The sequence below is a fragment of the Aquarana catesbeiana genome, linkage group LG05, assembly GCF_042186555.1.
Source record: "Aquarana catesbeiana isolate 2022-GZ linkage group LG05, ASM4218655v1, whole genome shotgun sequence".
Taxonomy (NCBI): domain Eukaryota; kingdom Metazoa; phylum Chordata; class Amphibia; order Anura; family Ranidae; genus Aquarana; species Aquarana catesbeiana.
The window spans coordinates 224,378,334-224,406,303 of NC_133328.1; the positions used below are offsets into that span (position 1 = coordinate 224,378,334).

Genomic DNA, 27,970 nt, shown 5'->3' on the forward strand with positions numbered 1-27,970 from the left:
GGCAGCACGATCCTGTGATGGCTGTGATCACAGGACACAGCCAAGACGGGATCAGAATATGGGCCTCCTGATCACATGACAGCTGTGCCCAATCACATCCTTCACAGTGTAAATAGAGACACAGGTCTCTGTGACAGTTCTCCCCACTGAGCTCAGTAAGAGCGCAGTGCGGGGGGGGGGGGGTATCTGCAAGTCCAACTGTACAACTGTACACTATTTGTGGCTATTGTCTCTCAAATAATACACTGTAATGTTTATTTTAAGATTAAACCTTGTCTCTCCTCCTTATATTTCAGCCTAACTAAGCTGCGTTCATACAGTTCAGCTGCTGAGCAATATTTGTGCCTATTGTCTATCAGACAATATACTCTAATTTAAAAAAATACCCACACGCCTATGACTAATAGGCCAAAGAGTAGTCAATGGGTAAGGACATATGGGCATATACAACAAGGATGAGTGTGGAGCCACAGGGAATGAAGCGTATACCTAGGAAGCAAATAGCAGATGGCAGAGGTAGGCATTGTATGTTACACAGAATGTCCAAATGACCAATGCTCCACCCTTGACTGGAATATAGAAATGTTGCAAAACTCCATCCATAATTAAAAGACATGTTGAATAGATATTTGCTTCCTCAAACAGTCAAGGGTTAGATAAGCAATAACAATGCAGATATTATGAATCCAAAAAGCCTAAAAGCCAGTGTTCTGCCCAAAACTGAAATGTGGAGAAATTGCAGACAAGTAGATTCCTTAGGGAAAGTGAATCCTAGACAACTCAAATGCAATTATGGATAAATCCACCTTGTGATATGCAAGGCTAGATCCCAATCATACATTCCACCAAGACCCTGGCTTTTCTATCTTTTTTTAAGTACAAACTATTTTTCCTTCCTAAAGAAAGCTCCATTCCCTGCCAATAACCCCGGCAAAAGTAAGGTTAACAGCTGTTCTCCTCCCTCTTGCTCTCACCTAGGCAGGGGGAGTCAGGTAGAGGGAGCAAACAGCTTGTGACCCCTTTTTGGAGCAGGATCTGTTCCATTTTATGCCTTATGCCTGTGCCACTATTTGTCAATTCCCCACTGTCTCTGCTTTATTAGTTACTACGTTCATGCTGTGATTGTAGATGTAGCACAATATGGGCACTGTTGTTAGAATACAAATGAGCTCACATATATAACTATGTAGAGTGACTGAGCATTAAGAGGGGAAATGTTTCTTTGTACAAAGTCTCTATAAAGTCTATGTACATTCTGGTAGGGGGTTTGGGATGAAGCTAAAACTGGAATCCTTTAAAGCAGTTGTATACCCCGCTTTCTTATTTTTACCTACAAGTAAGCTTATGATAAGGCTTACCTGTAGATAAAATGAATATCTCCCAAACCTGCACGGTTTAGGAGATATTCACCCTGCATACAGCCGCTGATATCAGCGGCGCACACGCTCTTAAGGTCTGGCATACTGTGCCGGAACTTCAGAGCTTCTTGCCATAAACGTGGGCTCCCGCACGCATGCGCGAGAGTGACGCCATCGCAGCTCCGGCCACTCACAGCGACATAGCCTGCAATCCCAGATGAAAGGATGGGAGAAGATGTCAGTTTTCTCAGCGGTGACTGGGCGCCGCTAAGAGGGCTTCATATTTCATAATGTGCTAGTATGCGATGCATACTAGCACATTATGCCTTTATCTTGCAGGGTTTTTTTTTCCCAGCAGGTTTACAACCGCTTTAAATTACAGGTCTGGGGCATGCCCTAAATCTCAACATGGTATTACAGAACTATACGATTTTCATGGTCAGCATCAGTGTACACAAATCTGGCTGTGATTTTTGCTCTTACAATTAGCTTGCCTTACATACATTAGCAACACCCCAATCTAAAGCATTTCAGTTTAAAAAAGCCAGGTAGCTTTAGGAGCAGCCCATTCTTTTTCATCGAGCTGTAATATAGCTACTTTGGCTGGTACATACAAACTGGCCAGTGGTTGGCTGAGGCTGTCCCTGTTTTAACTGATTTAAAACAATCCTGCCACCTGGCAATTTCCAATAAACTCACATTAAGAATTAAGAGACCACAGATAATACATCAGTGCATTAATGGGTAAGCAGCGGTACAGTTTTAAATAGCAGGACTGGGCTGCAATACATTAGAGAAACAAAGCTTAGGGAGGCGTTTTTCTGCAAGAATTAAGAGACCCAACATGAAAAAGCAGTGTAAAAACAGGCAGCATTAAAACATGAAAAAATAGGTGGCAAAAAAGGTGAACAGTACTGTATAAGCAGTGTCCTCAAAGGGCAGTAAAGCTCTATAGAACTTTTGTGCAATGCAGGGAAAATATCACAAGTTCAGGGTGTACTTGATTCAGAAACTCCATATTAAATGGAAGGTATCTGTATACGTATTGTAACAATATAAGAAAATTGATCCTGCTCTTACACTTAACTTTAATCTTTCTTCCAAAAGATGCAGTGGTGGGCTGCAAACAAAATGCTGCTACAAGGACAGTTGGTAAGCTACAAATGTAGATTTTGAGCACCTCAAAACAAAAAACCCCAATAATAAAGATCCCTGCCTCCAAAATAGGCAACACAGAGATGATTGGTCAAACAGCTTGCAATCAGTGGCAAAGCACAGTTTTCTAACAACCCTAATTATTCCCTATGCAGTTTGTCAGCTTTTTCTATCCTCTCCAACTACTTACACTGACTCCATGGCTGCTCTAAACCCTCAAGAACCTAAAGAACCCTGTTCTTTATCAAGAGGCTGGGTTTTCCAAAACCCCTTCATTGGCCCTTCTAAATCTTCTGCCCATGGTTCAAAGGCCATGCAATGCATTTTCCTGATGCCACCATGGCAGCATACTAGTGATAGGCTCCGCCTCTCTTACATTCCCTCAGGACCAGTGAATAGCATAAACTAAAGGCCTAGTTAGGCCCCACCCCATTTTTCTTTTTTTTCCTCATATCTCCATGCACCAGTGAAGACTAAGCAGTACTATGTCCCCACCTCTGCCTCCGTGCACATCCGGCTGGGTTGAGCCTCTCCCAGTGCGAAGTCCCTGCGCTCGGGCCGCTAAATTGTGCTAAACAGCCTGGGAACCCCTTCTGTGGGTCTTGATGGGGTCCTGCAGTGTTTCCTCTTTAGGAACGAAATCTGCCAGTAAGTAAGTGTCTGCAGGCTGAGGCTTGGGGGGGGCAGCTAGTTGATTCATTTCACTCCTTTGGTCCCTTGTATCTCACAGGGCTGCCTATCCCTTTTGTTTTTCTTTTCTGTCTCCCTATATGTTTCCCCTTTTTTACCTTGATCTTTTCTTTTTCTGTGCCTTCTTTGGCTCCATTTTTTGATTATGTTTGCCCTTTTGCTTGTTTTATCCTGTGCTGGACTGTTTTCTCTGTGCTAGAGGCGCTCTTGATGACATCATCGGGCTGCGTCGGTCTGCACATGCACAGTGGCTGGCAGGAGTACCGACCGCCATTTTTCTTTTGGGAAAAGCTGCCCTCTTGTTACTAATGAGGGTCAGAGTCACAGGGTAGATCTATAGATCTCTAGGGATAATTACAGGGGCTCAAACGGCCCTGGAGGTTTGGTCAGGCAGAGCCTCCTTTGCCTGGCTCTGGATCATTCTTCCCTCTGCTTCCTGGGACAAGCAAGTTTTCCTTCAATGCCCCCTGCTGTTTGTTTCAGGTATAGTACAAAAAAAAACCCCTGTGTTTGTATATATGTGTATGCATGTATTCTTATGTGTATGCATGGGCAATAATTTATTTATTTCCCTTAGACGTTTGTTTAAAAGAAAAAAAAAAGGAACACTTTTTCATTTTTTTGTTACCAATGTATATTTTTCTCTTTCATCTCTAAACCTTTCATCCTCTGATGCTATTTTCCTTTTCAGCTATCCTTGTTTTTTTCAGCTGGCCATCCTATTTGTCCTCAAACCATGAGTCAGTCACCATTGATACAAAAAGACTCAAATTCAAAGGTGAGAGACCATCATGTGGTAAGTTTTAGAAAAAGAATGCCTCCCCTTGCGGATTGCTTTGAATTTTTTTCAGCCCCTCATGCTCATGCTCTCTAAGTTCAAGAGCCACGGAAGGTGAACGTTCTTTGGAGGAACGTAGCCCAAGAGGCTGCTCCCATTCAAGGGGAAAGTTCCAAGGATGATGTCTTATCGCTTCTTCCTAGAGCAATGCTACCATCCCAGTAAAAGTCCTGCAGCGCCTGTGGCGCAATAGCTATGCCCAATAGGCTGGTGAGTAAAGATTGCCTGGAGGAGTTTGCAGTTGACAAGTAACACTCAAATATCATTGTTATTAAAGAGGGTGGAAATTTTATGCTGTACTTATTTCAATTATCTCGGCCAGGCAGACCCCCCCTAGTTGCCTGTCACTAGAAGAGCATCCTGGCACCTCGGCAGGTGGCGTTAACCCACTTAGTTCCACTACTCTGGCGAGTGGACAGCCTGCAGAGAGTAGTAGCTCCTCCTCATCAGAGGAAGGCTCGGAACTGCTTGGCTTCAGTTTTCCCTCCATTGAATTATGTTTCCAGACAGTCAAGCAGGCCAATTGTATGGGTAAAGTCATATTCACCCTTTCTTCAGAACAGCAAAGTCTGGAGAGAAAATCTCCTTTATTTGTATATACAGGTTTTATCATTGTTAGAGATTGGATAGCATTGCTTTAATCCCTGCCTACAGCAGATACGATGTTTGAAACTTTGGGCTGTGTTTATATTCTCAGGCAAGTTCAGTGTAAGATACCTTATAACAGGAAATCTCTGTTGGTAGGAAACGTAACACAGCCATACCAGGAGTGACAGGAAGTCCGTCCTGCTACTGCAAGATGGGAAGCAAAGGAATAGGGAATGTTCCTCCTCTCAGCAGGTTCCATTCTTCTAGGCAGATGGGCTGCTATAATGCATACATATCAGACCTATGGGGGTTTTCGTCCTGATTCCATTCACAAAAAGAATATACAGGCTTCAATTCAAGCCTATATGTAGTTTGCAAGGGATGGTGGCTAGCGTCTGGTTGTAGATCTGAAGATGTTAAACCTTTTTATCCCCTTAGAGATCTTCAAAATGGAGTCAATTAAACCAGCGCAGCCAGATGGCAAAATGCTATTTTTGGATCTTCACGATGACTATCTAAACACCCCAAAATATTTATTTCTTTCGTAATTGGTAAGCTTGCGATCGGATAAACGCATTTCCAATTTAACAGTCTGCCTTTTGGCCTATGCAGCTCTCCGAGACTGTTCACAAGGGTTCTCAGTGCAGTGTTAGCTCCACTCAGAGAACAAGTTCTCTGGGTGCGCTGCTACCTGGACAACATTATTCTTCTATCCAGAGGTCTGAAACAATTGCTGACGCACCAAGAGATTCTCATAAATACCCTGTGGGGATATGGCTGGTTTAATAACTCTCTAACTTAACAGTTAGTATGCCGGGAGGTACTCTGCCAACCCCTCTGTTCTGCTTCCACCAGATAAAACGGTGGCAGTCAAAGAAGGAATGCTAAAGACAGTAATCTCCACTTGTTTGACCATTTCTCAGTGCCTCAATTTTTGGAGCACAATGTCATCATACCAATAATCCCTTGGGCGCTCTGACTTCGACAGGTTAAGCTGGGATTCTTAGCACAATAGAGGAAACAGAGTATGGCACAGTTATCAGCTGTCACTCAGTATGAGTAGGATATACGGTGGTGGCTGAAGAGGGAGAATCTGATGAAGTCACCCCGTTAGAACCATTAGACTAGATCACAATTACTATTCATTTTGGCAAAGATAGCCTGGAAATCCAAGCAGCTTCTTTAGCACCTTTCGTCTTACTACACAGAATCAAAGGAAGATAAGTCTCTCTGCAGTAGAACAACATGGCAGCAGTTGCCTATATTCATCACCAAGGAGGAACTTGTGGCAATATGCTATTAAGAGAGGTGAACCCCACGCTGTTGGGGTCAGGAAATCACCTGCAAATTATGAAAGCAGTTTACCTCCTATGGGACTCGAACAAACAGACAGACTGACCATTATGCAAACTTTCCAGAGCATGAGTGGGCCCTACACTGTAGGTCTTCTATGACCTGGTCCACAGGTGGGACCAACCACAGACAGACTACATTGCTTCTCACAGCAATTTCAAATTTAGGAGGATGTCTCAATCAGTTCCGCACCCCAAGGCAGAGGGGACAAATTCTTTGATTTTCTCCAAGGCCTATATATCTAGGCAATCTAGCCTATATATTTTTCCAACAACATTTCTCCTAATGAGATTCCTCTTGAGGCTGTCGAGAGTGAACATGGTAGTCATATCCATTCCTCCATTTTGACAATGAGGGCCTTGAGTATTTGTGGCCATTCATCTCATGAGACAGAAGCCAATTTCCCTTTGCACATACGCAGGCCGTGGCTGCAAGCAGGACGACTGATAGGGGAAGCTTGAGAACCTAGCCTGCTTCAGGATGATCTCTACCTTGTGGAGTGTGAGAAGGCACTTTACTAACAACATCTATGCCAAAATCTGTTCTGGACTTCTTGTAGACCAGATTAGACATGAGCCTTAGCCTATATTGCTTGAGATTGCAAGTGTTGACTAGATTGGCAATAACAAGGATTAAATGTGCCAGAAATCCTTTCGTTTGCACAAATTTTGAAGACAGAAGGTTTTCGACCATCACGAAAGAGAATCTTTCCCAGTGGAATCTATCAGTGTTGCTGAATTTCAAATCAGTTCAACCATTTGCTCCAACAGAACAGTGTTGAGTTTGTGACATTACCTACTAGGCAGTATCTATCGCAAGATCTTCAAGCAGAAGGATGTCTGAGATTCAAGCTTGGAGAGCTTCAGAAAAAGATATTGTTTTCTTTCCAGAAGGAGTAGACTTGTGTCCGGTAAATCATGTTGTATCAAGGGTAGAGACAGACCTCCATCTAATAGTCATCTGAGCATTGCCTAACTTCCCAGAGGATCACTCAGGAGGGTCACACAAATTGAATGTGTAGAGAACTTGAAGTCCCTATCCACAATTGCCCTCATGGGGTGCCCATTTAAAGGCGTCCATAGAATCCATCTGCAGGGAAGTATCCTGGTCGCCCAACAATACATTTTCAAGTGGTACGGAGTAGATCTTGCCATTTGTGGACTGCAGAGGAAGGACTGTTCCGTCTTCTGTCCCATACTACTTAAAAATGTATTCGACAAGTAGAACCCCCCTCCCGTTCAGTTAGTTATTTATCACTAGTATGCTGCCATGGTGGCGTCAGGAAAATGGAAAATTGTATCTAATACTTACCGTAATTTTCCTTTCCTGATGCCAAACCATGGCAGCATACCAACCCACCCTTGTATGTTTCGGTATTTAGCTAATTACAAAGAATGCGGTGGGACCTAACTAGGCCTTTCATTTATGCTATTCACTGGTCCTGATGGAGTGGAAGAGAGGCGGAGCCTATCACTAGTATGCTGCCATAGTTTGGCATAAGGAAAGGAAAATTAAGGTAAATATTTTATACAATTTTCTGTTAAGATTAAAAAAAAAATGGTGTTATGTGCAATTTCACCAGGACTGTGAATTTTGGATCTGTAAGATTTGCTGAAAATCCATGGTCATGGTAAATCCAGCCTTCATTCCTACTTCCTGGCTGTTACATTTGTAATGTGGAAGAAGAGACAATAAAGAGGATGGTTAAATCAGCAATCAGATTTCCTGTCTAAAAGGAAATCTAGTGTAATTAGTTGTCTTGTCTAATTTTCTCTTCCTCCAGTTTGTATTCACAAATTTATTGGGCTGATTTGGTAAAGGGGGACTTTGCACCCTAATCTGTGTTCAAATACAGTAACATTTTCTGTAATCTGCCTGAACCTTACTCTGCATTAACACAGTCTAAGGTAAAAATGACTCCTTTAGAAACTCAACTGTCTATGTCTTCCCACCATTGTTTCATAGACCGGTATAAAAATAAGAACAGTGATCGAAAAGTATACAGCTCAGCATATGTTTTGGAAAGGGAAGGTAAATTACCTCATAGCTAAGTCTTCACTTTCCTGTGGTATAAATCTGTACAAGGCAACAAAAGCATCTACTGATTCCTTAAATAAAGGTACCTACAATAAAATGAAAAGGAATACATTCAGTTTTTAAAAAATATATATTTTTTTTTGGTCAGTTTTGAAAACAAGTATCAGAAGACAAAGTAAATTACTAGAAAATATACAACTTTCTTCAAGCAGCACAATTGTAACATAGGAAACCTTACAAAGTTGCAAGTACTATATTAAAAATACAGTATCTCACAAAAGTGAGTACACCCTTCACATTTTTGTAAATATTTTATTCTATCTTTTCATGTGACAACACTGAAGAAATGAAACTTTGCTACAATGTAAAGTAGTGAGTGTACAGCTTGTATAACAATGTAAATTTGCTGTCCCATCAAAATAACTCAACACACAGCCATTAATGTCTAAACTGCTGGCAAAAAAATGTGAGTACACCCCTAAGTGAAAATGTCCAAATTGGGCCCAAACTGCCAATATTTTGTGTGGCCACCATTATTTTCCAGCACTGCCTTAACCCTCGTGAGCATGGAGTTCACCAGAGCTTCACAGGTTGCCACTGGTGTCCTCTTCCACTCCTCCATGACAACATCATGAAGCTGGTGGATGTTAGAGACCTTGTGCTCATCCACCTTCCGTTTGAGGATGCCCCACAGATGCTCAATAGTGTTTAGGTCTGGAGCCTTGCTTGGCCAGTCCATCACCTTTGCCCTCAGCTTCTTTAGCAAGACAGTGGTCGTCTTGGAGATGTGTTTGGGGTCGTTATCATGTTGGAATACTGCCCTACGGCCCAGTCTCCGAAGGGAGGGGATCATACTCTGCTTCAGTATGTCACAGTACATGTTAGCATTCATGGTTCCCTCAATGAACTGTAGCTCCCCAGTGCGGACAGCACTCATGAAGCCCTAGACCATGACACTCCCACCACCATGCTTGACTGTAGGCAAGACATACTTGCCTTTGTACTCCTCACCTTGTTGCCGCAACACACGCTTGACACCATCTGAACCAAATAAGTTTATCTTGGTCTCATCAGATCACAAGACATGGTTCCAGTAATCCATGTGCTTCGTCTTCTTGTCTTCAACAAACTTTTTGCAGGCTTTCTTGTGCATCATCTTTAGAAGAGGCTTCCTTCTGGGACGACAGCGACAAAGACCAATTTGATGCAGTGTGCGGCGTATGGTCTGAGCACTGACAGGCTGACCCCCCACCTTCCACCTCTGCAGCAAAGCTGGCAGCACTCATACGTCTATTTCCCAAAGACAACCTCTGGATATGACACTTAGCACATGCACACAACTTCTTTGGTCGACCATGGCGAGGCCTGTTCTGAGTCGAACCTGTCCTGTTAAACCGCTGTATGGTCTTGGCCACCATGCTGCTGCAGCTCAGTTTCAGGGTCTTGGCAATCTTCTTATAGCCTAGGCCATCTTTATGTAGAGCAGCAATTTTTTTTTTCAGATCCTCAGAGAGTTCTTTGCCATGAGGTGCCATGTTGAACTTCCAGTGACCAGTATGAGAGAGTGAGAGCGATAACACCAAATTTAACACACCTGCTCCCCATTCACACCTGAGACCTTGTAACACTAATGAGTCACATGACACCGGGGAGGGAAAATGGCTAATTGGGCCCAATTTGGACATTTTCACTTAGGGGTGTACTCACTTTTGTTGCCAGCGGTTTAGACATTAATGGCTGTGTGTTGAGTTATTTTGAGGGGACAGCAAATTTACACTGCTATACAAGCTGTACACTCACTACTTTACATTGTAGCAAAGTGTAATTTCTTCAGTGTTGTCACATGAAAAGATAGAATAAAATATTTACAAAAATGTGAGGGGTGTACTCACTTTTGTGAGATACTGTATGTTTATTTAAAGCCTAGATTATGCAGAGAGAAGTCAAGTAAAATAATAAAGAAAACACTCTATCTATCTATCTATCTATCTATCTATCTATCTATCTATCTATCTATCTATCTATCTATCTATCTATCTATCATATATATATATATATATATATATATATATATATATATATATATATATATATATATATATATATATGGTATAGATCTATACCGTTATATAAATGAATCTATATATAGATAAATAGATAGATACATCTATATTTAAATATATACTGTATATACTGTAGCTAGATAGATATTATATAATATTTAATGTTTTAATATAATACCGTCATCATTGTAATCATAAATGTATTCTGAAATATTTCTGTATTATATCTCAGCATAGGCTCTGCCACATCTAATTCTGAATTACTATTCTGTAGATGAGTGGGTTCAGGAACATGATGAGATGATACTGTAAATTCTGGAGGAGTTGATACTTCACAGCTTAAGAGCACTGACTTACTAATAAAATGTGGAAAGAGGTGAGACTGATAAGCATTTTAATCCATCAGTGCTGACATGTTTTCCAGATGTAAAATTATTAATTCACTTAAGTTAGCAGCTTCCTAAAGCCAGGTTATATTGATTAGACTAAACAAAAAAAAAGACTTTTGTGAACTTGTTAATCTTTTAAAATGGCTGGTTTATTAAACAAAATAAACATGATCTGTATTAAAATAGCAAGAGTACAACTGGATCGCATACAGTAAGTGAGCGAACATGTGCATTCCATGAACCTTACTAGCTGATGGTGATCAGACGCTGTCTTTCAATGCTGGTCATTAGACATCCAAATAATGTTGCTGTTATACAAAGATATTATTTTGCGCTTAGTGTGAAAAAGTGTACACAGAGCAACACCCACTAAACATCAGAATATTGGATGTTAGAATCTATATATACACATACAGTATAATAAATGCGCATTCATACAAATAAAAGTCCACAAACATCAAGTGAAGACATCAGTCATGTGCAAATCTTCTAAAAAACAGTAAAGTCCCGGAACAAGTGAAAACATTTAATTATCCACGACTCCGTGAACGTATCTTGAGACAACCAAGTCTCGTGCCCTTCACCACAAATAAGTTTGGGCTTTTACCAAATATGAACGATCCCCACCACAGAGATCAGCCAGGCATATAATTAACAGACCTCCAGACATTCCTCAATGGCAATAGCAGAACACCAACTTCAGGTTTCAGTGATCAGCATGTCAAATCAGGCCGCATCTGCACTAATTGATGAGAACAGAGGCCACGCATAGTGTGAAACTTAAAGGCCAATTATTCCGCACTTAGGAAAAAAGGAACTGTATTTATTTTATATATATTTCAGATCACATATTTTCCAGCACTTTGCACTTTATAGCACATCAGTGTGTTTGGGTTCATATTACCTGGAGTATTTATTTTTATTTTTATTGATTTGTATTTACCTTTATTTATTTTTATTGATTTTATTGATTTGCATTATTCTTTTTATTTTAATATATGTTGAACATTTTTGAACAGCGCCAATTCCCCCATAATAGGACCTCTATAGTGTAAAACTGCCAAACTATTTATTTAAAACAATAGACAGGTACTTACAGCAGTAAAAGAAAATACAGCTCTGTTTACCTCCATTAGTGCGCATTCGGCCTGATCTGACATGCTGATCCTTGGGATCACTGAAACCTGAAGTTGGTGTCCTGCTGTTGCCATTGATGTATGTCTGGAGGTCTGGTAATTATATGCTTGGCTGATCTCTGTGGTGGGGATTTGCACATCACTGTCTGATATTTGCACTTAATGTATGTGGACTTTTATTTGTGTGGATACTCATTGGTTTTATGTGTATATAATGCTGCTGTTATGGCTCTTGTTGATGTGAGGTGCAGTTCTCAATGAGCATTGAGAATTTATTTTAGAAAATAGGTTGAGGAAAAAAGAAAATTTGTCACTGGTTCACTAATACACAATACTTCCCTGTCGTGTTTTTATCACGAGTGTAGTAATGTCACAAGTTAGGTCACAGAACTCTCATTAAGCAGAGAGGCTTGAGCAGAGCTGTTGCTGCACCTTCCAGCATCTTCCATCAGTAGTGATCTATGGCTGGCTTAGAAGTGATCTGTTGCTGCAAAGATGCATGGGGGGTCTGGGTCTCAACTGACCAGATATACAAATATATTGTATATATATATATTTATATATATATATATGAAAATATTCCCAATCCCCAGGTTGCAACACGGTTGTCAGATGATCTGGATAACACCTATGTGTACTGTACAAGGGTTAACATACATGCTCACATACTGTAAGTGAAAGCATTCAAAAACCTGTGAAACAGTCACTGTTGTGCTCATTGGTGCTCTTATCATTGAAGCCACCCAAAAGTAAAATGCATGCCTTCACTTTGAGCTTTAAAATTTCATATACTTTTAACCAGCATCATTTGTTGACTATCTTTTGGGGTATATTCATGGGGGTGCTCAAATTGTAAAATGCATGTTTTTCCTAATTTTCTACTATTTATTCCCAAAAAATGTACAATTGGTTAGGGCAGACTACAAACACTAGAAGATATAATGTTATTTTCTTTTGCACCTCATTGGGTATTCTTTGCAAAGTGAATTTTCACCTCATTTACTAAGAACAACATGTCTTTTTTTTAGGTAATTAACCCCAGTGTGTGTGTGTGTGTGTGTGTATGTGTGTGGTGAACCCTATGGCTACTTAACATGAGCATATACAAATAATTTAAAAGTACAGTACACACCCTGTTTTTTTTTTTATATTAAATATCTAAAATTATGATTGTGATAATGAAAATAACATGCTACAAGTTTCTGACAAATTTTGGACCCCTGGCAAGTTTTTCCTGATGTGAAAATTGATGTGAATTTCTGAAGTCTACTGTGTAATCCAAATGAATACCTGTCATGTTTCTTCAAGCTTAAAGAGATAGCCACCTCTTTAACCAATACCATACTGTGACCTATTTTGAGGCCAGTAAATTTGATTTACTATCACTACGTCAGTGCAAATTAGTTTTCATATTATCGTGAAATATGTGCTCCAAAATATAAATGGTAAATTCTGCACAAATAATAACATGTTCTACCACGTGTTGTTGATATAAGAGCCTGCATTCGTTTTGTATTGAAAAATGTCATGTCCACACTCATCATAACTATTCACTGTTTAATTAAAAGTGACATTTTTACCGTGTTTTTGTGTCTAAGTCCCTGAAAGGATGTCAGAGTTAATCATGCTTTGATTTCCTGCTCAGAAAGTGACTGCACTGCAGACAATACTTTAATGTACTATGCCTGTCAACTTATATATCCAACTTAGCCTGTTTAGGTATTGCCATCCTGACACTATTTGAATAGCTTTAGAGCAAGTTAAATCAGAATAATTCTGGACAAAACAATCTTGCAGGTTGAGGTTTAGGGGACTGCATTTTTATGTGGTAATTTAATTGTTTTTTTATTTTACTTTGATTTGGCATTTTTTTGGAGTTTGCAGCATATATTTATATTGTGATATTAATTTGTTTTGCATTGTTGTTTATTCTTTTGTGCTTCATATATTTTAAATTGTATATAGTTACTTTTAGTGATGAGTGGATTAGCCTGTGTATGATTTACAGTCACTTGTCTAACCCAACTTAAATATCTGCAAAGCCCAAATCCCATTGATGTCTTTGGAATATTGCATTTTCAAGAATTTTTTCCAGGCCATTTTGCAAACTTAAGACAATGCAAAAAAAAAAAAAAAAAAAGGGCAATATTAATTATACACAATTCCTTCAAGTAACATGCTGGAAGATGTCTTAAACCTGCAACTGAACTAGTGTCCCTGTAGGGTGTACTACAGCTAAAGTGAAATGTAGAAAAAAATAAAAAACTATTGCCAAAAAAATGTAATTTTTCTGGATCGCTTCAAACTATTTGTACACAAAGCAGCTAGGGGACTCCACTCAACATCTATACTAGACCCTTATTCTGTATAAGGGTCTTGTATTAATTTTGAAGGGGGCCCCATGAAACCCCCCCAAAAAAACAACTTATGTGGGGTAACTCCCAAAATAGGGCCCACACCCTTATCCTTGTGGAAGGTTTAATATAGATTTTTAGGCAGAACTGGATGCAAAAAGAACTAAAAAAATCATGCATGGGGTCCCCCTTAAAATCTTTACCAGATACTTACCAAAGCATGCAGGAAAGGAAGGGGCAGTGGGCCCCAACCATACCATGCCACACACCCTTAACATGGAAAGGAAACCTTGCCAAAGGACCTCCCTTGGTAAGGCACCATGTCTCATGTTAGTGGGAGCAAGGGCCCCTTCCCTATATCTCTGACTTGGTGGATATGGGGGTCTGATGGGGGCTTATTAAAATCTGAAAGCCCACTTTAGAATAAAGTGGCCTCTGGGAATCTGGGCACCCTCGCAAATAAATGAGCAGGAGGTACATAGTACCACTTGTTTTTGAGCAACCTGACTCCTGATCCAATACTTGCTGGGGGCCCTCAGGTAAAGGATGAGGTCAGTGCTGGTACCACACTGAGGGGAAACAATGAGGAAGGGGCAACTGAGACTTGTCAGAAATGATGAAACCTGGAGCTTGTGTGTACTGCCTCCTTCTCTCTACTGCCTGTCTGCACTATCAACTATCTGCTCTGTACCGCCTGTACCCACCATCAACTGCCCCCTCTATTGTCCTCTTTAAAGTGTTTGTAAATCTAAAAAACAAGCACACAAAGTAAAAGTGTAAAGATTCCTCTGCTGACGTTATTACAGTCGATTTTACTATAACTATGACAGTGAAATTTAGTTTTCAGTTTATTTTGAAATATGTGTCCAAAAGATGAATGCTAAATTTAGTACAAATAAAAACATGTCACACCACATGTTAAAATAAGAGTCTATTGTAAAATGTCATGCCCACACTTATCATAACTATTTTCTGTTTAATTGACATTGACTTGTTTCCATGTTTTTGTGTCTTAGTCCCTGAAAGGATGTCAGAGTTATTCATGCTTTAATTTCCTGTTCATTAAGCGACTGCTTTGCATACAATACCTTAGTTTACTATGGCTGTCAACTTAATATTCAGCTTAGCCCTACCATCAAATGTCACTTCTTAGATGCCTGTCCTGACCATCAACTGCCCCATCATACTGCCTGTCCTCACCATCAACTGCTCCCTCTGTACTGCCTGTCTCCACCAGCAACTGCTCCCTCTGTACTGTCTGTTCCATAATTGCCCCCTCTGTACTGTCTGTTTTTATTTTCAACTGCCCAATCCAAACTGCCTGTCTCCACCACCAACTGTCCCCTCTGTACTGCCTAACCCCACCCATCACTTGCCCCCACTGCCTGTCCCTACCATGAACTGCATGCTCTGTACTCTCTGTCCTTACCATCAGCTGACCCCTTTGTACTGCCTTAAGCCATTTAGGTGATACATTTAATGGTATCCTTGCTTTTTGTGATCTATATGTCTCAATAGAGACCTTAACACTCCTTTGATTCTATGAGTGATGTTTCCTTCAGGTTTACTTAGGGTTTATAGAATTTCACCAAGTAAGTTATAGCTATCATGAACTTAAAGTGTTACTAAACCCACAACAGTAAAATGAGTCTGTGCTGTATATGCAGTAAAGCATGCTTGTTATACTCACTGTGGAACCTAAGGGGTTAATCCTCTGCAATGTGTATAAAGGCTGTTTGATCTTGCATGCACAGATCCTCCCCTCCTTCCTCTGTCCCCTGATCATTTTCTAATAACACAGAGCCTATGGAGTCAGGCTGCACATGCTCAGTTTGGTGTGTATTGCTAGAGAGTTTTTTTTTTCCTTAGGAGAGTGCGTGTGATCAGCACAGGGCCAATCAGCACTGTCCAGACAGAGGGTCAGGAGTCTTGCATTCTCATAGCATAGCCAGAAAACTCCTCCTACAAGCTTTAACCATTGCTCAGCTGGACAATGCTAGAAGTCACACGAATGCTCTAATTGCTGATGAGAAAGGGTATTTAGCAGTTTATATTTACTAAAATAATTGCATTTGCATGTTTTGTGTACTGTGGGAGACCAGATATAGTGAATGCAGGGTCCTGGGTTTAGTAACACTTTAAAGTAAACATGGACAAGTCAGACGGGGGATATATTGAAAAAATGCTGTTACAGGTACTTTCAGTAAGAACTATGTGTCAAAATTACCAGTCAGTATGGATTTGTAGGCATTTAACTGATATTAAAGGCGAATCTTGACTTTTCTTGTAAAGGCAGAGCTTGGTCCAGCCCCCAATTCTCCCTACTGAGCCTTAATCCCTTTCACGAACAGATTTGGTTGATGCCTAGATGCCCAGCTCTCATTTAGCTGAGCCAGCATGCATTGGGTAACATTAAGAAAACTCTATGAGTAATTTGTATACCTAAAGATTTTTATAGGACTTAAAAAAGTAAATTTTATTTTTTTTACATTTATTTATTTTTTAAATTTACATTTTTTCTAATACTGGTCAACTACATTTACAATTAAAGTGCCTCCCCCTAATAAATAATTAACATAAATGTAAAGTATATATTAAAAATAAAGTTAGCACTACTTGCTGTGCTGTCATTTAAAAAAAAAGTAATCATGACTGAATTCTTCTACCAACTTTTCTGCCTGCCACAGATGACATTTGTGCCTAATCTTGTGCATGCGCTGTAGTGTATCTGCTGGAAAAACAAATCACAAGATCTTGGGGGGAAGGCTGTTTTTGTTCAACAGTAGGGATGAGGTTCGAGTTCGAGTTGAACTCATGTTCGACTCGAACATTGGCTGTTCGCAAGTTCGCCGAACAGCGAACAATTTGGGGTGTTCGGGGCAAATTCGAATGCCGCGGAACACCCTTTAAAAGTCTATGGGAGAAATCAAAAGTGCTAATTTTAAAGGCTAATATGCAAGTTATTGTCATAAAAAGTGTTTGGGGACCCAGGTCCTGCCCCAGGGGACATGGATCAATGCAAAAAAAAGTTTTAAAAACGGCTGTTTTTTCAGGAGCAGTGATTTTAATAATGCTTAAAGTCAAACAATAAAAGTGTAATATCCCTTTAAATTTCGTACCTGGGGGGTGTCTATAGTATGCCTGTAAAGGGGCGCATGTTTCCTGTGTTTAGAACAGTCTGACAGCAAAATGACATTTTGAAGGATAAAACTCATTTAAAAATACCCGCGGCTATTGCATTGCCGACAATACCCATAGAAGTTCATTGATAAAAACGGCATGGGAATTCCCCAAAGGGGAACCCCGAACCAAAATTAAAAAAAAAATGATGTGGGAGTCCCCCTAAATTCCATACCAGGCCCTTCAGGTCTGATATGGATATTAAGGGGAACCCCGGCCAAAATTTAAAAAAAAAAATGACGTGGGGTTCCCCCTAAATTCCATACCAGACCCTTCAGGTCTGGTATGGATTTTAAGGGGAACCCCGCGCCAAAAAAAAAAAAAAAAACGGTGTGGGGTCCCCCCAAAAATCCATACCAGACCCTTATCCGAGCACGCAACCTGGCAGGCCGCAGGAAAAGAGGGGGGGACGAGAGTGCGGCCCCCCCCTCCTGAACCGTACCAGGCCACATGCCCTCAACATTTTGAGGGTGCTTTGGGGTAGCCCCCCAAAACACCTTGTCCCCATGTTGATGAGGACAAGGGCCTCATCCCCACAACCCTGGCCAGTGGTTGTGGGGGTCTGCGGGCGGGGGACTTATCGGAATCTGGAAGCCCCCTTTAACAAGGGGATCCCCAGATCCCGCCCCCCCCTGTGTGAAATGGTAAGGGGGTACAAAAGTACCCCTACCATTTCACTAAAAAACTGTCAAAAATGTTAAAAATGACAAGAGACAGTTTTTGACAATTCCTTTATTTAAATACTTCTTCTTTCTTCTATCTTCCTTCATCTTCTGGTTCTTCTGGTTCTTCTGGCTCTTCTGGTTCTTCCTCCGGCGTTCTCGTCCAGCATCTCCTCCGCGGCGTCTTCTATCTTCTTCTCCTCGGGCCGCTCCGCACCCATGGCATGGGGGGAGGCTCCCGCTCTTCTCTTCTTCTTCATCTTCTTCTCTTCTTCTCTTCTTCTTTTCTTCTCTTCTTCATTTTCTTCTCCGGGCCGCTCCGCACCCATGCTGGCATGGAGGGAGGCTCCCGCTGTGTGACGGCGCTCCTCGTCTGACAGTTCTTAAATAACGGGGGGCGGGGCCACCCGGTGACCCCGCCCCCCTCTGACGCACGGTGACTTGACGGCACTTCCCTGTGATGTCACGGGGAATGCCACAGGGAAGTCCCGTCATGTCCCGTGCGTCAGAGGGGGGCGGGTCACCGGGGTCCCGTGCGTCAGAAGATGAAGGAAGATAGAAGAAAGAAGAAGTATTTAAATAAAGGAATTGTCAAAAACTGTCTCTTGTCATTTTTAACATTTTTGACAGTTTTTTAGTGAAATGCTAAGGGGGTACTTTTGTACCCCCTTACCATTTCACACAGGGGGGGGCCGGGATCTGGGGGTCCCCTTGTTAAAGGGGGCTTCCAGATTCCGATAAGCCCCCCGCCCGCAGACCCCCACAACCACCGGCCAGGATTGTGGGGATGAGGCCCTTGTCCTCATCAACATGGGGACAAGGTGTTTTGGAGGGCTACCCCAAAGCACCCTCCCAATGTTGAGGGCATGTGGCCTGGTACGGTTCAGAAGGGGGGGCTGCACTCTCGTCCCCCCCTCTTTTCCTGCGGCCTGCCAGGTTGCGTGCTCGGATAAGGGTCTGGTATGGATTTTTGGGGGGACCCCACGCCGTTTTTTTTTTTTTTTTGGCGCGGGGTTCCCCTTAAAATCCATACCAGACCTGAAGGGTCTGGTATGGAATTTAGGGGGAACCCCACGTCATTTTTTTTTTTTAATTTTGGCCAGGGTTCCCCTTCATATCCATACCAGACCTGAAGGGCCTGGTATGGAATTTAGGGGGACTCCCACGTCATTTTTTTTTTTTTAATTTTGGTTCGGGGTTCCCCTTTGGGGAATTCCCATGCCGTTTTTATCAATGAACTTCTATGTGTATTGTCGGCAATGCAATAGCCGCGGGTAGTTTTAAATGAGTTTTTTCCTTCAAAATGTCATTTTGCTGTCAGACTGTTCTAAACACAGGAAACATGCGCCCCTTTACAGGCATACTATAGACACCCCCCAGGTATGAAATTTAAAGGGATATTACACTTTTATTGTTTGACTTTAAGCATTATTAAAATCACTGCTCCTGAAAAAACGGCCGTTTTTAAAACTTTTTTTTGCATTGATCCATGTCCCCTGGGGCAGGACCTGGGTCCCCAAACACTTTTTATGACAATAACTTGCATATTAGCCTTTAAAATTAGCACTTTTGATTATTCATGTTCGTGTCCCATAGACTTTAACGGTGTTCGCGTGTTCGAACGAACTTTTTTCCTGTTTGCATGTTCTGGTGCGAACCGAACAGGGGGGTGTTCGGCTCATCCCTATTCAACAGATACATAACATGTCATGTTCATCTGCAGGCTGATGGTTTCTATATTTTTTATTGAATCCTCCAGCTTATGTCATGTCATAGTGGACATAGTGATCATGTGATTAGGAACCACTCAGATTTGTTTATGTTTGTCAATAGGGAACCGAGCTGTCAATGACAGCTGTGATAGAGATCCAGCTGACACACAAAGTATTCACTGCAAGCTGTAAAGAGGAATATTAAATTACATATACCCAACATGGGGCATCCTGCTGGGAAACTTTATTAAGCAGATTGACAGTAGAAAGGGGAAAATGTCATCTCCAACCTTACTGACCATTAGGAAAGTCTCGGAAGTGAGTACCAAGGCCAAAATGAAAATTTGAGTTTTGTATATAAAACCAGTTGCCTATATCTCCAGATCAAATGATTGTTTTGACATTAGGCTTTTAGCAAAGGTCATTTTTATTTAAATGTTTTTTTCATCAAATGTTTAATTAAACATTTTGTAACAAATGTTAAAGTGCATTTTTCTCAACCCTGGGCAATTGCCCAGGGTTGTGAATAATGTACTTTAAAATTTGTTAAAAAATAACTACTAATAAGTGTTCTAATTTAATTACACAATTTTCATGCTACAAGTACTTCTAGAATAGTGTGAACATAATTAAATAGAGAAATATTATTACCGTTGATAATATGCCTTTTGCTTGCTCTTCTTCAAGGTAAGATTCTGTACCATTTTCTAAGTAGCTAAAAACTATAATAGAAAATAAAAACAAAAACAAATAAAAACATATCATACATATGTTAATGAAAGAAGAATACGTGCAGAATATGTCATCAACAGTGACCCAGTCTATTTAATAAATATGGTACATCATTATCCATTTGCAAAACATATCTGTTTTACCTATGACTTGTTAAATAAAAATACAATGCATTCCTGCCCCAAAACACTCTTCTAAAGCATGCCCACCAGACACATTATAGTCCTTGGAATCCATCCTACCAGCTAGAAGAACATTGGAAACATTAGATTCTTCCTTGATGCCTCCTGTTATATTAAAGTGCAGTCATTGCAAAGGGCATACACAGTGTGGTATGAGCACTAGTGAGTGAGTTTCAGGTTTCTATATTGTATTTTTTCTTTGGTCTTATATTTCTACAAGTCCTTTTTTTTGCTTTGTGGTAACTCCAGATAAAGTCATACAACTATTGCTACAGCTAATTATGCCACTGCTATGGGACCCAGAAGCGCAGGGGGCATGGTCCTGTCCAACTACACAGGAATTAATACAGGTAACAAAAGCATTTGGCTAATACTTTTGAATAACATGAATGTACGTGTATATAACATTTTGGAAAACAATAAGTATTCTGGATTTATGAATTGCCAAACTAGAGAAACAAGTGGGTCCATTTACAGTTTTGTCATGGGGCCTCATCATCCATGGTTACAGAAATTGATCCCATACTTTTTTAAAGCAAGATTTTAAAATATTGTATAGTACCAAAATGCTTATTGCTTTAGTATTACATTGTTTATTATTCGGTGTTTATCTGTAAGCAAATTCCTCATGTAAACAAGTACAATTCAGACAGGGATGTGAAGTCAGGGGAGGCAGGTGAGGCAGAGCTATATACATTAAAGAAATTAATAAAAAAATAAATCGAGCTTTGAGGGTCGTAGCTATGCGACCTGAGGTCACAGAGATCCCAAATTTGGGGGTTAGGTAGCCTAAGTCTAAGCCTTGGGGTTCCTACGACCTATGGTTTCGGAGATATGGGGCTCCTTGCACAGCCTGTCAAGCGCTACATTTATTTTTTATCTATTTACTGTGAAATTACTGGTTTGAAGTTACAACTTCAAACTTCAGTAATTGTTCAGTTAAGCCATCTGCTTGAGTACAGTTTTTGAAAATATAGTAAATTACCTTAAAAACAATATATAATAATTATTTGCATATTACTTATGGTAATTAACCCCTTGTCACCCAGGCCAATTCTGACACTTCTCTCCTATATGTAAAAATTATAATTTTTTTTTTGCTAGAAAATTACTCAGAACCACCAAACATTATATAAATTGTTTTAGCAGACACCCTGGGGAATAAAATGGTGGTAATTTTATGTTACACAGTATTTGCGCAGCAATTTTTTTAACACTTTTTTTTGGAAAAAAACTATTTCATGAATAAAAAAAATAAAAAAACACCAAAGATAACCCGATTTTTTGTATAACGTGAAAAATTATGTTACGCCAAATAAAAAGATACCTAACATGTCACGCTTTAAAATTGCGCACACTCGTGGAATGGCGCCTTTGACAGACTCCACCGGGACAGAAGCTTTTGGAAGGGACTGAATGCTAGCCACTTGCCTACCGATTATGGGCCCTGGCATATGGGGGAACGGTGCTCTTCGTGAGCTGTATGCCTGGGGACCCTTGAGGTGGTGCACTTTAGATTCAGGTCCATGTCCCCCAAGACACCCAGACTCTGGGAACCCTGTATATGCCATATTAGAAATAGTGATTGAGAACTTACTTAAAATAGGACAGTAATATTTATCCACAATATCTCCCAGGATATATGTAAAGACTATGCTTGGTTTGTTTGATTCTGAACTGAACATGTTAGTTGAGAGAGCTGATCACATTGGCCTCTAGAAGTGGGTAGGAGGCGGAGAGTCTACTTCTACTATAGTTTGTTGCATACTAGGCTGAGGAGGGGGGAGATCACTGTTTTTATTGTTAATTGTAATTAGCTCCTGCTATTGTGAGAAGGTGTCCTGTGTTTATACTAATGTGTGAAGCTCGGTGACAACAAGTTTGACCTGTAGTGAAATCCTGATTAATCATAACAATGCTCAGGAGGGCACGGAGTCACATCGGCTGCTTTAAGGGATTCGTTAATTAGCTCATGTTAATTCTGTTTCTGGTTACAGGTGTATTGTTAGAGTAATATGAGCAGGAGGGGGGACCTCCTCTTCTACTGTATATAAGACTTGTATTTTGGTTCTAATAAAAGAGTCCAAGTTCAGCAACTAAACAAGTATCGTCTTGTTTTGTGCTTGTGAGCGGTTGGAATATCTGCTATCTATATTCAGACTGGGAGGAAGCGGTATATGATGAAAGCACTCAAGCAGAGTGTGTGACGTTTCGTTACAGCACCAAACTTCAGTACTTAAAAATCTGCATCGGCGACGCTTTAACATTTTTTACAGATTACATGTTTAGAGTTACAGAGGAGGTCTAGTGCTAGAATTATTGCTCTCGCTCTAATGACCGTGGCGTATATAACCTGTGTGTATCTGGCTCTGATACTAGCTAGTGCCTCACCAGCCACTGACCTCACCGCATGTCCCTGAATTCAGACATTTCCAAATTTGTGGACACAAAAAGCCTGTATTACCATAATGGGCAAAAAAATGAATGCTATTAACTTAAGGCCCCTTTCACACTGGGGTGGTGAGGGCGTCGACGGTAAAACGGCACTATTTTTTAGTGCCGCTTTACCGTTGTTTTAGCGGCGGTATTTGGCCGCTAGTGGGGTGGTTTTAACCCCTGCTAGTGGCCGAAAAAGGGTTAAAACCGCCCGCAAAGCGCTGCTACAGTGGCACTATGCCGGCGGTATAGCCGCGCTGCCCCATTGATTTCAATGGAAGCAAAATAAAATGAAAGGTCTACAGTCACCAGTGATGCACATCCATCCCTATATACATATACAAAAAAGGAAGAGTCGCCCTGGGACTTTAAATGAGGTGGTCACAGTCAGCCACTGAGTAACAAAAGTAAAGGCAGTATAAATGTTTATTAAAATTATTGTACATACATGAATAATATAGCATATTAGCTCAGCCAATGGATTTGCACATAATAAAGAAAATAATTAAAGTTGATACAAACGTTATAAAATGCAGTATATACAAATGCACGCATCAGGAAACCCGATGCACGTTTTGCAAGATCATTGCTCGCTCATCAGGGGTGGATGCGGATGAGATGTATCTAAATAAACAAAAAGATGTGTCACAGTGGTAATGTATGAACAATGGCAGAATGGGCCAGAGCAAAGCGGCCCAATACTTACCATTGAACGAAACCAGAGTTTCCCTTGCTGAACCCCCAAATGGACAGCAGCAGCCAGAGTATGGCACGGGAGCTGAGGGGGAGAAGACGGACACAGGTACCCCCAGGGGGGACGCCAGGAGGCAGACATGGCATGAGTGAAGGTGAATTGTCCTATTGTGTCAGTATGTAGCTTGATAGATAACAGCTGTAAACATAGATGTATATGTCTCAATGATTTGCCAAAATTTAGTAAAATGAACATAAAGTAATATAATATAATAATATTTTTGTATGAGAGCAAGTATGCTCTAGCATAAGTATATGTGTCAAGCTTTACTAAAAAAGCAGAGTAGATAGAAGTTGTACAGTTATTTGTATAGAACATAAATGGACTAACCTGATCCAATAATGGAGCAGACATAGAGACCATGGGTAAAAAAGTAAATCCTGAAAAATTGTGTTTGTCTGGGAAAGAAAAAAGGAAAGGGTTGTGTGAAAAGCAGTGTTATAAAAGACAAAAAAGTGCAGGTAATGCAAATGAAGCACCAGGTGAGTGCTTGGGGGTGGGGAGAGTGTATTTACCTTGATATGGAAGCAGCTGAACAGCAATGAAAATCTCTGTGGTGTGCATAGTATTGGTGAACGAAGGAAGTGAGCCATGTCTCACCCCTGACTTATATCCCCAAAGGGGGTCGGTCTGCCCGGCCCCCAACGCCATGCAAGGATGGATTGGTGTGCCGACGCCCAGGGTGTCAGCTACCAATGGGAGTATGCATGCGCAGTAGACTCCCGTCCATCCAAGATGACAAACTGCACTGCCACTGGGTGGCAGCGCAAATGCGGAAGCCACCCAATGGGTGTAGGAGCATGGCGCCGATATGCCGGTGGCCCCCCCCAATATCCGTGGGACAAGGGGGAGGACAGCAGGAGACAAGAATCTCCCTTAGCATATCGCAGCTCCCATGCCAAACAAAAACCGCCAACCGCCAGAGGCAGCAAAGGAAACAAAGGCCACAGAACACCACCACTGTAGGAGGCAAAGTCAGAGGCTAAAGCATGTATATAAAATATATTTGTAAAAACAGTGGCTGGTGGTGACAGCAGGCCAGTTCTATCTACTCTGCTTTTTTAGTAAAGCTTGACACATATACTTATGCTAGAGCATACTTGCTCTCATACAAAAATATTATTATATTATATTACTTTATGTTCATTTTACTAAATTTTGGCAAATCATTGAGACATATACATCTATGTTTACAGCTGTTATCTATCAAGCTACATACTGACACAATAGGACAATTCACCTTCACTCATGCCATGTCTGCCTCCTGGCGTCCCCCCTGGGAGTACCTGTGTCCGCCTTCTCCCCCTCAGCTCCTGTGCCATACTCTGGCTGCTGCTGTCCATTTGGGGGTTCAGCAAGGGAAACTCTGGTTTTGTTTAATGGTAAGTATTGGGCCGCTTTGCTCTGGCCCATTCTGCCATTGTTCATACATTACCACTGTGACACATCTTTTTGTTTATTTAGATACATCTCATCCGCATCCACCCCTGATGAGCGAGCAATGATCTCGTGAAACGTGCGTCGGGTTTCCTGATGCGTGCATTTGTATATACTGCATTTTATATATTTTTATTTGTATCAACTTTAATTATTTTCTTTATTATGTGCAAATCCATTGGCTGAGCTAATATGCTATATTATTCATGTATGTACAATAATTTTAATAAACATTTATACTGCCTTTACTCTTGTTACTCAGTGGCTGACTGTGACCACCTCATTTAAAGTCCCAGGGCGACTCTTCCTTTTTTTGTCATTGATTTCAATGGGCAGGAGCGGTGAAGGAGAGGTGTATTCACCGCTCCTTAACGACTCCACAAATGCTGTTTACAGGAGTTTTTTTTAACCTCCTGCCAGCGCACCGCTCCAGTGTGAAAGCCCTCGGGCTTTCACATTGGAGACACAGCAGCAGCAGTTTTAGGTCCGTTTGCAGGGGCTATTTTTAGTGCAATAGCGCCTGCAAACCGCCCCAGTGTGAAAGGGGCCTAACAAAAAAAAGTTTGAATGTACTGGAGCTTATAACAGAGAGTCGGGTTCTTGTTGTTTTGGTATTAACTTTTTCACTGATGATGCTTACATTATTTGATTTGTCAGAAAAGTTGTGAAGTTTGAAATAAAATTTTACAGGAAATATTAAGAATTCTGAGCAGATAATAGGAAAACAAAGTATTTTGACTTGCAGCCATGGCTTGTTAGGTACTGAATTGCTAGAATGCTTTCAACATCTTACTACTTTAACCACTTCATTTTGGCAAGCTAACTTGCTAAAGTGCCAGATTTAGCGTTAAGGTGTATTGAGTTTTTTTTTGTTATGGAGGCATGCAACTTTCCTGGCAAACAAGACTTATAATGAACGTGTCCTAGGCTTTCATATGCAGCCTATGAATGGAAAAAAAACATCAATTTTACCTCTGCTTAAGATACAAAGGACCCTGCAGATGGACATGAAAAAAAGGACAGTAAACATTTCACAAATTGTTCTCTTTAAAAATATGACATTACTTATCTTGAGTGCATTGTGTTTCAGGTTTTCTCTGTGCTGAGGATTATTACTAACATTTTTTTAACAGGCAGTTTTAAAGGGAAAGCATAGTATATTTTTAGCTAGTGTGAATTTTGAGTAAATATTGCAGTGTTTAACTCCAGCCTCTTTTGCGATGATGGGGAGAGAAGGGGCAGCACTAAGAGCCAGTTAGGCTCTGTTGCAGGCACATGTGCCAACAGGGAACTTTCTGATAGGAGGGTAGAAGAGAGTGTGCAGAGTTGATGAATTACTTATCTTTGTTCACATATGTACTGCAACAATGTATTCAGCCATTTGCCTTGAATTCAGCTTTAAAGTCATTTTTAGATAACTTTTATTGTTTTTGTATTAAGTATAAAGATTTGAAGACATAGTTACATAGTTACATAGTTACATAGTAGGTGAGGTTGAAAAAAGACACAAGTCCATCAAGTCCAACCTATGTGTGTGATTATGTGTCAGTATTACATTGTATATCCCTGTATGTTGCGGTCATTCAGGTGCTTATCTAATAGTTTCTTGAAGCTATCAATGCTCCCCGCTGAGACCACCGCCTGTGGAAGGGAATTCCACATCCTTGCCGCTCTTACAGTAAAGAACCCTCTACGTAGTTTAAGGTTAAACCTCTTTTCTTCTAATTTTAATGAGTGGCCACAAGTCTTGTTAAACTCTCTTCTGCGAAAAAGTTTTAACCCTATTGTGGGGTCACCAGTCCGGTATTTGTAAATTGAAATCATATCCCCTCTCAAGCGTCTCTTCTCCAGAGAGAATAAGTTCAGTGCTTGCAACCTTTCCTCATAACTAAGATCCTCCAGACCCTTTATTAGCTTTGTTGCCCTTCTTTGTACTCGCTTCATTTCCAGTACATCCTTCCTGAGGACTGGTGCCCAGAACTGGACCGCATACTCTAGGTGCGGCCGGACCAGAGTCTTGTAGAGCGGGAGAATTATCGTTTTATCTCTGGAGTTGATCCCCCTTTTAATGCATGCCAATATTCTGTTTGCTTTGTTAGCAGCAGCTTGGCATTGCATGCCATTGCTGAGCCGATCATCTACTAGGACCCCCAGGTCCTTTTCCATCCTAGATTCCCCCAGAGGTTCTCCCCCCAGTGTATAGATTGCATTCATATTTTTGCCACCCAAATGCATTATTTTACATTTTTCTACATTGAACCTCATTTGCCATGTAGTCGCCCACCCCATTAATTTGTTCAGATCTTTTTGCAACCATTACTCATAAAAACCCTTAACCCATATTCAAGGCCAGCTGGCTCATTTTTCTTTTATGCTATAATTTATCCACGCAAATGTAAGTGTGCACTTGGCTTTTATCTTATCTCAATAAATGTAAGGGTTTTTACACTATTGCGAGTATTTGTTGTTTTATGGGGATCTTACCACTGTGCCCTATCTGAATGGCGTGGGGACCATCATCGCGGAGGCTGAAGAGTCTATTGTATACCTATAGATCCCGGGCTGGGGTGATAGCCATCTGCCTATTGTGGTCCCCTGTAACAAGGGACCACTACGATCTGGTAAGCGGGGGTGCTCCTGTTTTTTTCATCACTACACAAGAATCTACAACCTTTCATATTCAGTGTATGGACTTATTTATTAACCCTATTTGGTTATTCTATCACTCATTATTCTATGTAGTGTTGCAAACTATCATGTATTGTCTTTTCATACCAGTGTATCCCTAACGGGCAGATGCTGTGGTTTACATCTTGGTTCACCTGTTGTGGTTTACTGGTTCTGATATTGTGGGTGTATGTAATATTGTCTGAAGGTCAATTAGTTTAAGCGCAGCTCCCTCTGCTTTTTTTTG

General features: G+C 40.8%; 1 protein-coding gene across 1 annotated transcript in view; it reads right to left on the bottom strand.

Moving 5' to 3' along the window:
* STAC (SH3 and cysteine rich domain) overlaps positions 1 to 27,970 on the bottom strand; it is a 423,240-nt gene that overhangs the window by 43,474 nt on the left and 351,796 nt on the right. Inside the window, exons 7-8 of the mRNA XM_073630594.1 lie at positions 20,167 to 20,237; positions 8,023 to 8,105 (exon numbers count right to left, since the gene is read on the bottom strand). Of these exons, the coding sequence (XP_073486695.1) occupies positions 8,023 to 8,105; positions 20,167 to 20,237 (154 nt within the window). The remainder of the gene's footprint in view (positions 1 to 8,022; positions 8,106 to 20,166; positions 20,238 to 27,970) is intronic.